At 47.3% G+C, this 14,136-nt stretch overlaps 1 protein-coding gene across 2 annotated transcripts; it reads left to right on the top strand.

Annotated features, from left to right (window-relative positions):
* Nucleotides 1-5,824: 5,824 nt before the first annotated feature.
* Nucleotides 5,825-12,552, top strand: GIMAP5 (GTPase, IMAP family member 5). 2 transcript variants are annotated; one of them, XM_039861201.1, is made up of 4 exons: nucleotides 5,825-5,956; nucleotides 6,247-6,395; nucleotides 10,182-10,230; nucleotides 11,488-12,552. In XM_039861201.1, the coding sequence occupies exons 3-4, from the start codon at nucleotides 10,188-10,190 to the stop codon at nucleotides 12,372-12,374; spliced, it is 930 nt and encodes a 309-aa protein (XP_039717135.1). In that variant the 5' UTR covers nucleotides 5,825-5,956; nucleotides 6,247-6,395; nucleotides 10,182-10,187; the 3' UTR covers nucleotides 12,375-12,552. The 2 variants fall into 2 exon arrangements, with proteins under 2 accessions (XP_039717135.1, XP_039717134.1); XM_039861200.1 differs by lacking the exons at nucleotides 5,825-5,956; nucleotides 6,247-6,395 and adding an exon at nucleotides 6,921-7,246.
* Nucleotides 12,553-14,136: the final 1,584 nt, after the last annotated feature.

The following is a 14,136-nucleotide window of genomic DNA, read 5'->3' as shown; positions in this document are numbered from 1 at the left end:
TTTTTTCTTTTGTTTTTTTTTCTCGTCTTGTTTTATTTTGTCGCATTTTAAAATACTATTATCGTTTTTTAATTTTTTTATTTTGTATTTTTATTTTTTTATCAGTATATTTTTTATCTTCCCCCTTTCCCTCTGATAACCACTAACCATGATAACCATGTCCCTGAGTCTCTGTTTGTTTGTCCTGTTCATTTGTCGCTTGTAGGTTTATATTCCACGTATAAGTGATATCATGTGATTTTCGACCTTCTCTGTCTGGCTTATTTCGCTTCGTATGATTATTTCAAGGTCCACCCATGTTGTCGTGAATGGCAGTATCTCATCTCTTCTTCTGGCTGAGTAATATTCCATTGTATTTATGTACCACAGCTTCTTTAGCCAATCATCTAGCATAGGACACTTTGGTTGCTTCCATGTCCTGACCACCGTGAATAATGCTGCTATGAACATCACTGTGCAAATATCTTTTCAGATATGAGTTTTCAGGTCTTTGGGGTAAATACCCAGTAGAGGGATTGCTGGATCATATGGTAGATCGATTCTCAGTTTTTTGAGGAACCTCCGTACTGTTTTCCATAGTGGCTGTACCTATTTGCAGTCCCACCAGCAGAGTCTGGGGTTCCTTTTTCCCCGCATCTTCTCCAACATTTGATGTTAATTCAGACACAGAGTTTTAATAGTACAAGAACACTGTATCAACTTTGCAAAGGTTCCAAGTTCACGTTTTAAATTTCACTTTTGACTATAGGTACACTATTTTAATATCAATTCGTGTAATTTTAAAACATCCTTTAAACGATTTCGTAGTCTCGATGTAACTTTTCTCTCTTGAAAAATAGTGAAATGGCTGATAGTTTTCATAGGAAAAGGACTTATGGAAAAGGGGAAAAAAAACTTTTATTTTGAGCATTTTAAAAATGTAGAGACTGTCTTGTCTTAGTCCATTAGGGCTGCTAAAAACAAAAAGTGCCATAGACTAGGTGGCTTATAAAGAATAGAAATGTATTTTTCACAGTGCCAGCGTAGCCACATCTGGTGAGGGCCCTTTTGGATTTGCAGACTGGCAACTTCCGCTGTGTCCTCACTTGGTGGAAAGGCCCAGACAGCTCTCTGGGGCCCCCGTGTCCACCCCTGCTGCCTTTGACGAGGGCATCATCCCAATCATGAGCGATCTCCTCTCATGACCTGTCACCCCCCAGCGCCGCTGTCTCTCGATAGCGCCCTCTCGTGCGGTAGGTTTTCATCATACAAGCGTCGCAGGGACGCAAACATCAGACCGCGGTAGACACTGACCTTCCTTAATACTCTCTAGTTCTCGCTCCCAGGTGGATCTCGCCCTTTGTGATCCTCGTAGGTTTGTATTATCATCAGAGAAAGAGATGGCAGGTCACACACGTTCGCTAGCTTCTGACACGTCAGTTTATTTACTAGTGCAGTAATTTACTACCAAACAGACGAAGGTGAGATCGAAAGTAACGGTTTCCAATTTTCTATCACGTATTACGATTCACGTCTTTCCAAGATGAAGCAGGATTTGGGGGAATTCACATGTAATGTGTTCAATGTGGTTTTCTGTCTGGGGTTGTAAGAAGCAAAAACAAACAAACAAAAAAAAAAAAACAAAGAAAAACTTCAGAGCACCGAGGTCAGGCGGGTATGACTATACCATCGGGTTTTGTAGGGGATGGGCTAGCGCACGAAAGTTCTCGAATGCCACACCATTGGAAAATCAGAAGTCATCCTTAGGTTGTGTAAGGGAGAAAAAAAAAAAAAAGCCTTTCCGTATCTGAGCATGACAGAACGTTTTTAAAAGGAAGCCATTCTCTTTACATCAGCCATGTGGAGGACGCATGTGCTTCGAGGCCCCGCCGGGCTGCTGGGTCAGGCTGGGCCGCAGTGGCGGGTCTGAGGGCCGTGGTGGCTGTTGCGGTGAGTGAAGCTCTGTGAAGCACGGCTGGGAAAATGGCCATTATAAATTCCGGCTTTGAGCGTCCGCGCAGGGGCCCCTAGCCAGGGAAGGACGCCTTCTACGACCTGAGGGGCTCAGGGAGGGGCCGGTGTTTTGGAGGGTACTGACGGTTCTTAATATTTTGCTATGAAAACAACCTTGGGACCTATATGAATAATTTATTATTGGGAGCATTTGAGAGCTTACTGCCCAGCAATTGAATCAGTTTGGCTCCAATAAACTTATTTGAAAAGAAGAATAATTATCATTAACTTCTTTTGATTTGAAGAAGAAAGTAATCTACTGAGAGGTAAGTGATTTCCTAAGGGCAAACGGTGGCCAGATCAGAACTGAAACTTGTTTTTCTTTATCCCAAATCAGAACTGAAGCTTGTTTTTCTTTACCACCCGCTCTAGGCATTTTCACGGTCTAAGCTTTCCGTCCGCTACAAACTACCTCTTAAGTCACCTCTTTGTTCATTTTATACTAAATATATTTCCTCGAATATCACGATTTAATAATTCTTTGCGAATATGAGTATAGCCCAGTGACCCTCTAAGACAAAATATTTCGATCACTCCCAAAATAAAATGGCACTGTTTAAAATACTTTATAGATTTCAAATTCAGACATTTTCTGAAGTTGGCAGAGTGCGATGGCCGGAACGTGGTCGTGTTGAATGGACCAGATTCCAAGATCATTAAGAACTGTATCTTCCTAATTGTACCTGCTTAGGTCTCACTTGACTAAGGCTCTATGTCAGGACTGGAAAGCTATGGGGTCCCAGGGGTCAAGGTCTACTGTGAAGAAACATCTTTGCAAAATAAGATTTTCAGATCGCCACATAATCAGAAGCTGCAAGACTAGGTTTACTAGTGTTTTTGCTCTGGAGAATTCGCGTACTTTTGGTATACTTGATAATGTAAAAATGGCCGTAATACTTTTCTGTTTGAAGCGATGAGTTTTTCAAGATATTATGGCACTATTCGGGCATGTGAAAAAAAAAAGTTGTCAACAATCGTCATGATAGGGTAACAGCTGCACAAAGAAGGGCGCTAAGTTCCCAATTAAGTGTCAGTTGGCTTGAGATAAAGAGATGAGTTTGGGTGCTTGATCACTAGTACTGTGAAAATGATATAAGGATGATGGCAGGTGTTTACATAAAATGCAAAGGGAGGGACTAAATGTAATATGATGTCATCCACCTGATCCTCAAAATGCATCATCAGTAATTTGGATCATTTCATCAGAGAGGTTTAATGGTTTTTCCTTATGCTCAATAGCTTTTCTTTACTTTGATTCTGACCTTTTTTACCTTTGTCCCACAATACAGTGCCTGGCATGTGAGATGGGACCAACAAACGTTAGGGAAATGGATAGGGAAGCTGGCTTTCCCATACGCCCTCTACATACTAGGTTCCTAGTTACCAGATACTTGACCGTTTTCTGAATTCTCGAACACTGCTGACAGAAAAATCTTTCATGCAAGCATTCCACTGTATTAATAATATTCTCCAGCCCTAAGAAAACCTTCCCTTCAAGTACAAAGTCCCCCGAATTGCCATATTGACAGCCCTTGAAGCTCATTTATCTTTTCCTCCTGTTATAAAATTGAAGGAACCTACCATTTCATCCAGCAAAGTGTGCTTTTAGGCTGAGGCTTAAAGGACTTTTCCCTTTTGAGTTCAAGGTTAGGCCCTGTGACCACGTGAATGTAAACTGGGTGGTTCGATACTATAAATTGACTTTATGGTTATCAACATAAAACCACGCCATTATCTATAAGAAAGAACTTCCTTGTTAATTCGAACGAGAGTCAAAATACTCTCCAACCTCTCAAAAAACACGTATCCGTGTGAATATATATTCGTTTCAAATATGTCTCCTTTCCCCTTTTCTCCTTCTATCTCTTCAAGAATAAATACCCCGATCGTGTGTCAGTGAAGTTTCTGTTCCTATTTCCACGCTCTGATGCCTGGACAAGCTGTCATTTTACCAAAGAGGGTCATATCTGGCCTACTTCCAAGAGCCGCTGTTGGCTACGGTGAGCTTTTGGAGCAGATTTCAACACATGCACATCTTCTTACATGTTTTTGCACAATATTCAGTTCCTAGCTGGGCAGATGCCCCTGTCTTTCCAGAGATTCACCCATGGATTGAATTCCCCAGAGGGGGAATTCCTGTAAATTCTTGAGGAAACTGAGCTAGACCATGACCCAAGACTCTTCTTCCGATGGTGGCGGTGGCCGCCTTTTCTTATACAACTGGATGTGTCCTTGTTTGTTCCACCAATAAAATATCTCACTAAGAGTTTTCTAAATTTGTCTTTTACCTCTTTTTTTTTTAAAAAAAGGGGATTTGTCTCCTAAAATGATGTGTTCTGTTATCATTATTATTTCGAGTCTTAATTATTTGTATATCTCACGTGCAACCTCATTTCCGTCCAGTTCTTGTTCATTTTGTACCTTTTTTTCACTCCTGATAATTCTCTTCACACACCATACTACTGAATATTGGTACTCTGACTCCTTCTGACTTCGAAAATAGTGTTAAGTTGATTTGCTAGGGTCACTTCTTTCGCATGCTAATGAGATATTCCCATGGATACGCTAAAGAGAACAGCTTATCTCTCCTCAAAAATTACACACACACACACACACACACACACACACACACACACAGCAGACAAAAGACAAAGAGAGTCACTCTTTAAGTTCTGAGGACTTTCTTGAAAGGAGCCACTCGAAGTAGCGAGCCTCAGTTCCAACCTGTTCCTTAGCTGGGCTCCAGGAGGTAGAGAAGTCCTTCACGAAAAGCCATGAGTCTTGTGCCAAAGAAAATAACTAACCTTCTCAGCAGCTTTCTTTGTAAATGCTTTCACATGCAGACTCCGACCAGGACTGCCCGTTACTCACAGTTACTCAGAAACTTTGATCTTAGGGTCATGGTGGCCAAATAGAACAATACTCCCACGGAAGGTCTTTTTAGAACTCTGGATGGAATAAAATAAATCTTAAGCTTCAAACCTAACAGGAGAGTGAGGAGTTTCTAGCCCAAAATCTAGGCAAAATGAGAATCCAGAGAGCCCAGTCCACGATGTCACTTTTTCCCCGGAGAGTATTTAAGGATCGAGTAGAAACAACTTAAACCTGGCACTCCTGGTTTGGGATTTGGTGGTCTCTCAGGGCAAAGGAGACAAAAGTGACAGCCCACCGTCCACCCAGACTGGAGGACATCGTCCCATATCACTTTTAGAAAGGACCCCAAAGCGCCAAACGCTCAGCCGTAACTCGTCCTTCCTATAAACACACAGTAGGACAGAGTCCTCAGACTTGCTCAAGGCAGTCTTTCTGTGACAGCGTCTCGCACGCGTGACGTTAAAAATGAAGTCAGAAGAAAAGATCCCTCTTGGACCTCAAATATTTCGACAAATGCTTCTTTTTAAAGGTGACATCTACAACACAGAGAAAACCACATACTCGGGTAAGCATGACACACTAAGCATGAGAACCCAGAGAAACGAAAAGCACAAACGCACAAATTCACAAAGACCTGACATAATAGAATCATAAGATACGGATATAAAATAAGTGTGCTTACGGCGTTAAAGAAAATTTAAAATGAGCTCAAGAATGCCCGCAGGGGACAATGAAACTATGAAAACTGACAAGACAGATCTGCAAAGGCACCAAACAGAACTATCAGAGGTAACCCGCAGGCTGTGGGCACCCAGGCCTACATTCTGTTCTCAGTTTCACTTTGCGACCTTATTGGTTTACATCCACCGCTCCAGCCTTAAAGGTGCAATCGGTTGACAAACAGAGGAACCGCCACCCTGCTCCCAAGTGCCACGGGAATAAACAGACACATAAACTGCAGTCCCCACAGAGCTGGTCTGTCGTCTGTCGGAGAAGGAGCACTCTGGCCTGCTATCAAAGTCACCCACGTCCTTAAAAGTTGCTCTTCCAGGCCCTCTGCGGACCAGCAAGCAGTGCCTGTCTGTCCCTGGTAAGCAGGAACGTTCTAGAAGCAGAGCCTTGAGAAGGGGCCTGGGGGCTGGGGCTGGGGGCTGGGCAGGTGTTCCTGCGGTGGGTACCGAGGGGGTGCTGCAACGGGTGTTTCGGAACCTGGGGGGTTCGGCCCTGCCTTCGCAGCCTCTTCCTCCAAATGTTATCTATGTTAACAAGTCATTAAAAGGAAATGGGAGGGGGGCGCGGCCGCGGGCAGGATGTGACAGGAAGCGTCGCGTTAAGGGGACAGCACGCCGCGCACTCACTGGTCCGCGGTCCTGTTTGCAGCGGCGTCGCCGCCCTCCCCGCGGACCCTCCCTGCGGCCGTGACGACCCGTCGGCCTCGCAGGCGGCGCCTCCTCCTCGGCATCCGCCCGCCGCGCGCCGCGCGCACCTTCCCGAGGCCCCTGAGCACCGCGCCCGCAGCGCCGCGCCAGGTAAGGGGACCCCAGGGACGCTCCCAGCGCCACGGGGGTCCGAGAGCCCCCCGGGTCTGTGGCCTAGGCACAGCCACCGATGGCCGGTGTGCTCACACGCAGGTCAGCCTGCTTCTGGGTTCGCTCGCCCACGGGGGACACGGGGGCGCGGATGGCGAGCGCTGTGGGCGCGGGGCAGACGCGGGGACCGCTCGCTCGTCCCGCGTCCACGACGCCTCACATCCCACGGCGCTGCAGGCTTTTGCCCCTGACTGCCGACCGCTTAGCGCGCTGGATCTTCCGGGAGACTCACAGGGTTGCACAAGGCTGAACTCACAGTCTCGTCCATTTGACAGATGAGGAAGGAAATCGAACCTCGCCGGGGGTCCCGGCTGGTGGCGCGGGGTGGCGGGGTGCGGGGGAGGGAGAGGCTTGCTTCTCGATTCACTCTCTTTACTTCTTAACCCCGCCCCCAATGAGGAGACCCCCTGAGTAGACATTGTCTTATGACCTTGACCTTCTGGAAACCACCCCTTTCTCCCCCAGGTACCCCACACCCTTCCTCTGACACGTGGTGGGACGCTACGTCAAACAGACTCGTTTTGGGGGCACACGGGAACAATCCCTTTGTCTGCTAAACCTTATGTGAGAGACAGGTCCAGAAGTCACAAGGGCTAAACTACAAAACAAGGGACTCTCATACAAGGAAATATAGGGACTGTGGCAGATGAGCGAAGGAAAGACTTATGAACAAGGCAGACAAAAAATAGTTGCATCTTCCCTAAAACAGTACGAGAGAGGCCGCTTTCTCGTGGTTTGGTGCAATAAGGCATCGTGATAAAATCAGGCTCATACAGTTTTAAAACCAGAAGGTACGTCATTTCCTTTCCTTCAGCCTCGGACCTGAGTAGACCCCCCTACTGCACCTGTCAGATGCTCTCCTAATCTCTGTCGCACACTGCCTGGTGCTCCCTCACAGTGCCTGTTCCGCTTTTGGAGATGAATAGAATTTTCCTCTTAGAGGAGAAACCTGCCTCCATTGTCAATGTCCCCCCGCCCCCGCTTCTGCCTGCTAAGATTGACACATGCCACCTTCCTTCAGATCTGCGATGCATCCTCCAGCCTTATCCTCTCAGTCCTGTTAATATTTCGTCTTAGGCTATGATCAGTTTAGCATCTCCATCTTTTTTGACGCACCCCGGACACTTTATTCTTTGTTAATATCTGCCTCAAAACCTCTCCCTCAGCGGGACACATGGCTCCTCCTGCAGCCCGACCCATTCAGAAGACGGTTCAGGAGAACCACAGTGCTGCGTCTCGGCTAATGTAACCTGAGATTGATTGACTTTCTGTGTCAGGCACTTTGCTTCATTTGGGTGGCACTGATAAACAAGCCAGTAAAAACGCCAGATGATTTTAAACTGAAACACTTCAATTCAGAGCAACTCCTGCCTCCTGCAATTTTCTCTTTGAATTATCTCTTCTTGAAAAAAACATGCATTCAAGATTTTGCAACGCCATTCTCTGTGTTGGTTTGGGGGCAGGCTTCCAGCCCGCGGAGGTCGGTGTATGTCTTGACGGTGGGATGGCAACATTATATGTGGTGATCGCAGAGGCTGTGGACTTTTCTGGAATAGGCTACTTCCCCCCTGTGGCCAAAAGAATCACTTTTTGGTCTTGGCTGCACGGCAATTGAGTAAACTTGGGCAAGTCATCTGATGCTCAGTTTCCTAATAGTTTAATTGAAATGTTAAGACCTGTCTTGATCCCATCACAGGGAATTTAGGAGAACAATTAAAATAATAGACATAAAAGACCTTAGAAGAGCTGCACAGAGGACCTCAGGCTGATGATGTTCATCACTGATATCATCGTCACTGTCGCCATCGTCTTTATCACATCGACAGGTCGAGTCCCATATTTTCTGAGGTTTCCAAGCCTCAGAAAAGGTCCTCGAAAGCAGAAACGGTGTCAGAGAATCTGAGTGGCTTTAGCCAGAGTATAACTTCCCAGAGTGAAGGCCAGCGGGTGGGAGAGGGTGATGAGAAAAACGCCCTTCTCTGGGCTTAAGGAAAGGAAGGGAGGGAAGACAGGAAGTTGTCTTGGTGTATTCTGATGATGTGCAAATGGGTGGTTTTCCTAAGGAGCACCCCCTCCCCCCAAAAAAGAAACCCACTGAATGAAAAGAAAAACGTGCCAACATTATTTTTATGTACCAGAAGCAACCTGAATAGCAAACTAACCATGAAAAACCATTTTCGATTCCATGGAAATCAGTAAAATGCAAATGTAAACGCATTAAGACATCCTTATTTATGCCCATAAGGATGATGAAAAATTAAGAGTCTAATATCACCGAGTACAGGTGAAGAATCTGGCTGGTGTCAGCGTAAGTTAGCACAACCCTCTTGGTGCCGTATCTGCCGATGGAGGCTGTGTACCCCGGATGTTTGTTGCACGGGCGATATACAGTAGGTGGGGATTATTTTACAGCATCGTTTGTAGTAGCAAGGATATATTTTGAAACAGCTTAAATGTTTATCAGTAAATAATTGGATAAAATGTCACGTAAATGGTGTCATTTATGTCAAAACTTAAAATACAAAAATAGTACTAGATGTTTTCTATAGATACATGTGTGTGTGGAATTATAAATACATAAATGAGAGTGACACATACAAATATTACAACATCAGCTGCCTTGAAGGACAGAGGAAGAGAGAACGAGACCGAGGAGTTGGAAAAAATCAATCGAATTCCATATGGACTGTTTTAACTTTTTCAAACAGAATAGCCGCAGTAAAAATGTCAACATTCTTACATGTGTTCGTCGCAGATGGTAGGGTTTTGCTTTATAACTCTATGTATTCTTCCACTTAAAAACTTTGTTTCATAACTGCGTAATATTTTAAACCGAACAAATAAAACACAGTCTCGTGTTCATTCCAGGTGCATGTCGTATGCCTGCCTTTTCTAACGCCAAGAAGAGTGACACAATATGGTGCCTCATTTATGAACAATAGATGCCAGTGATTGTGCTAATTTCTGATTAAATCTACTGGAATACAAAGATGGTGATTATTGGGAGGACCTCAGAGCTAGCCAAAGAAAACATTCGATTAAACAGAGCAGGGATTGAGTTTCTCTTGAATTTGTCCTGAATATTGATTCTTCCTCTTCAGTCATGGGACCGTCTTCTTTTCATCAACTGCTTTCGGGGCTGATGACAAACTTGCTAGAGTAGGGAAAAAATGGCCCTGCCGTAAATGACTTAGGCTTGTTTGAGGTACCGGGAATTTCCAGTCCCAGAAAAGATGGACATTCCATTGTTTGAGGTACCGGGAATTTCCAGTCCCAGAAAAGATGGACATTCCAGTGGCCAACGTACCTTTCAATGGGAGGATGGGGTTGGGGACAAGGACTTCTTCAAGTCTGCCTACTTTGATTCCAAAATAATAATAATAATAATAATAATAATAATAATAATAAATGTTCCACTTCTCATTCCATAAAAGAATGCTTACTTCATTTCATGTAAGCTAGAGGGAGAGAATCAATCAGCTGATCTGTTTCAAAGCATTTCTTGCTTTCCCGTAAGCTGAGAAACCAAAAACAGCAACCGTGCATTGTGTTAGCATCGCCAGGGCTGCTTAAAGTTACTTATAGATGTTTGAAAGCATAATGTGAGTTAGGAAATTAGCAATGGAAATGGCTCATCGAAAGAATTATTCATAGGGGTCCGAACTGAGGCCTTACCAACTCCCATGTGGACACTTGCTTCTTATTCCTTTCCTGTTTTTATTCCAGAAGAGAATGGATGGGCCTCAGAAGAGCAGCTATGGGACTCTGTCTGAAGGTAAGAAAGCCTCCAAGATCTCAAGAGCTCTGGGCACCGAGGAGCAGCCACTGTTCTCTCTCCACCTGTCTCTCACCTCAAACACGGGGACCCTAACCCAGCTATTTCAAACGGAAGAAGAAAAAACCAACTCTCATTGATTCTTGCCCTTCCCCGCCATCGCCATGCACCCCGCCCCCCCCGACCCACATGGTATGAGGCTCTCTGTGCACGTGATGTGTGGGAAACGTGGACATGAAATTTCAAGTCGGAAGTTGGAGACTTTGGAACTGAGTTGTGAATCTGGCTCCTCTTTCCTTGTCCGCTCTCAGCTGAGAAAAATGGGAATTTCCCGTAGAGATTTAATAATCACGTTTGCTACAAAATGCCCCAGAACTCTTGAGGAAAGGAGGAACTAGCACAGAGTCGAAGGAAGAAAATTATGGATTTTAGGAGCCTACAATAGACTTCATTTGGGCTCCTAAAAACTCTAAAAATCCTCAGGTTCTCACGCTTCTCCATCCCTTAAAGATTTTAGCTCTTGGCTGGGTGTCGCCCTGCCCAACACTGGTTTTGTTAGTTCCCCGTAAGTCACTCAGCCAAATTGCTGACCTTTCTAGCTCATGCACTTCGAATGGTCCTATCTTCAGACACCCATCCAGGGTCGTCTCCCAGACTTCGTCCTTGACACTGACTTTGACCTTGTTGTCATCTCCGTTTCAAATATCTAACTCCCCACCCAAAGAGCAGAGACCCAGGGATCCTCAGCTGGTCCTCGATGGGGAGTCACGGTGCCTCTGACCTCTGAGACTTCCGTTCTTCCCGAGGCTCGCTGAGCACTTCTAGACAAGTGTACCTAGAAATGCGTGGCCGACAAGGAGGTGAGAATATTGCCTCACGTGTGATTTCTCGTCTTCCACCCCATTCCAATCTCACATTTATGTAGCGCGAAACTGGCCTTGGCGCCACCCATGGAAAAACACAAGGACCATTTCCTTTCGGAAACTTGTAGTTTCCCTGGTCTAAGTGAAGTGCTTCAAGCATCCTCAATAGCGAGGCAGTTCTTACTCTTGGCTACGGGGCCAAGCGCAGGCATCCTATGTGGACTCCTTATGATCCAGGAACCTCCTAAAGTGGTCTGCAGACTTTTGCATGTACTCAGCTATGACTTTTTCTGGGAGGGAGGTCCATGGCTTTCAAGAGATACCATGAAGGTCCATGACTGGAAAATCTTAAGAATCACTAACTTAGTAAGACACAAAAATTCTTTTTTTACAGGCAGGCTGGGAGATAGCCCGTTTGCATCGTCGCCCTCCCTGAGGATCATCCTGGTGGGCAGATCCGGCAGCGGGAAAAGTGCCACAGGCAACAGCATCCTCTGCCGGCCAGTCTTCCAGTCCAGGCTGGGGGCGCGGTCTGTGACCCAGACATGCCAGGCGGCCACCGGCACGTGGAACGGGAGGAGCGTCCTGGTGGTCGACACCGCCCCCATCTTTGACACAGAGGCCCACGACCAAGAGACCTACAAGGACATCGGGGACTGCTACCTGCTCTCCGCCCCAGGGCCCCACGTGCTGCTGCTGGTCACGCAGCTGGGGCGCTTCACCGCGCAGGACACGGCGGCGGTGAGGAGGGTGAAGGAGGTCTTCGGGGCGGACGCCATGAGACACGTGGTCCTCCTCTTCACCCGCAGAGAGGACCTGGGGGGCGAATCCTTGCGCGAGTTCGTCACCAAAACCGACAACCGCAGCCTGCGGAGCCTGGTGCGCGAGTGTGAGGGCAGGTACTGCGCCTTCGACAACCGGGCCGCGGGGCCGGGGCAGCGGGAGCAGCTGGAGGAGCTGATGGCCGTGGTCGAGAGGCTGGACAGGGAGCGCCCGGGCGCCTTCCTCAGGAACGACCTCTTCTTTGAGGCGCAGAGGCTGCAGAGGGACGGGGGCGGCGCCGGCGGAGGAGCCCGCGGGAGCTACCTGGCCCAGGTGCGAGCGCAGGTGGAAAAGCACAAGCGAGACCTGGAGGAGAGCGAGAGATGCTGCGCGCCCAGGGCGCTCCGCGGGGTCAGAAAGTGGGTGACTTCTCACCTTGGCGTAACTGCTTTTCTTGTTATATGCGTTTTGATTTTTCTTGCAATTTTAATTAACCTGTGCTTTGCTCAAGGACACTGAGCATTTTCCGATGATTTCTACAATCACCTGTTTTCCCAGACTCACCCTCTGTCTGTTTGTAAGATACTTTATTTGCTTTCTACTTAATTCCACTTTCGATTTCTCTTCCTTGCCTCGGAGATGCCACCCATGTTCTTTCACTGCTTCTGGATAAATAAAATCCAAAGGAAAAAACAAACAAGCATTTTTTGTTGTTCTGTTAAAAATGGGGGGGGTTAATAATAAACTAACCAGACACCACCCCAAAACCTTGGGAGATGGACAAGGAATGGACTGTGAGGCTACGTGAGTATCTCACCTCTGGGCCTTACTTTACAGACTCGTGTTATCCGGGGCAGAAATACGTTACAGAAACGGCTGGCACTGAATTCCTTATTTCGTTCAGAAATGTACTCTGATTTCATCGTGGTGCGGGGTGACAGCCACAGGAAGGGTGACACCCATCGCCATGCCCACCCCCACGAGAGGGGATGATGAGGGCATTCTGAAGAGGCCAGGGAGGAAGAGAGGAGGGGACCTAATTCTGAGGAGAGCAGAGAAAGGGGGCCGCAGTGGCGGGCAGGGGGCCACGCCGTGGGGGAAAGCAGAGTCAGTGGCTGGGAGAGAAAGAAACTGTAATCTCTTAGCGCGAGGCCAGACAGTGAAGACTTTAGGCTTAGTGGACTATACACGATCGTCTTCACTGACGGAGCAAAAGACAGGTGGACGAGATGCGAACGACGTGTGTGGCTGCCTTCCCATAAACCTCCGCGAACACTGAAATTGGAATTTCATGTAACTTTCCCATGTGGCACCAAAACATTCTTCTTCTTTTGACTTCTGCAAACTTTTAAGCATGTAAAAGCCCTGCCTCCGGGGCTCACAGGCTGCACGAACAGGCACGAGGCCGGATGTGGTCCAACCCCGGCCTTGGGGTAAATGTCCCCTCGGCTGAGCCGCATTGTCAGGCAAGCTCCTGAACTCCGAGGTCAGCACCCACATGCGTGATATCTGTGGGAATTTGGGGAAAAGCAGGGTTCTGCATTTCCGTGGGAGCGAAGGGCAGAGGGCAGACATTGGGGCGACGTCTGAGCAGAGGTCATCAAGTCCGTAGAAACAAGAAAGCCGATGAGGAGGTCCCCGGTGGCCCCTCCCTGACCCCTCACCTTTTCAGTAGGTGTACCCTCTTCTCCGCTCATGTGTGCCCTGTAAGAGAGACCCACAGTTGTTCCAGGCAGCCTGTGACCGGATGGGTATGTGGTTAATATTGGGGTGAGTCTTAGGAACTCAATCAGGCCATGCAAGCTTCATTCTCTAAACCTCTATTTTTGATAGAGGTGCCATGTTGATCTGTAGGGCTGTGCTCACCTAACCAACTTCAAACTCACGCCCGGAATCTTACGCCGATGCACCGCCCACCCTGGACACCGAAGGGACTCTGGGTGCTCAGAGCTCAGAGCGAAGACTGCCCCCCGTCACTGCAGCATTCCCAAAGTGGCACCTCCCTTCCCAGACTTAATTCAATCCGGCTGCACAGAGGTTTATTAGAGGAATGCTGAGTGTCAGGTTCTGCATTTGGCACCAGGAATAGAAGATAAATAATGCAAAGTTCCTCCTCCCGAGAAGCGACTGTGTAAAAGTGGGACGAAGGCAAATAGAAAATGGGGTGTGAGAGAAGTTTGTTCGAAGGTAGGATGTCTGCCAAAAGGGGGTCACGAAGGCCCAGCAGAGGCTGCCTAGATGGGGTGGTGCCCGAGCTGCTAGGAACGGGCTGGCGTCTCCG

The sequence above is a fragment of the Pteropus medius genome, unplaced genomic scaffold (assembly GCF_902729225.1).
Source record: "Pteropus medius unplaced genomic scaffold, Ma_sr-lr_union100, whole genome shotgun sequence".
NCBI lineage: Eukaryota > Metazoa > Chordata > Mammalia > Chiroptera > Pteropodidae > Pteropus > Pteropus medius.
The sequence above is the reverse complement of the archived record's forward strand: the minus strand, read 5'-3'. Positions and strand labels throughout refer to the sequence as shown.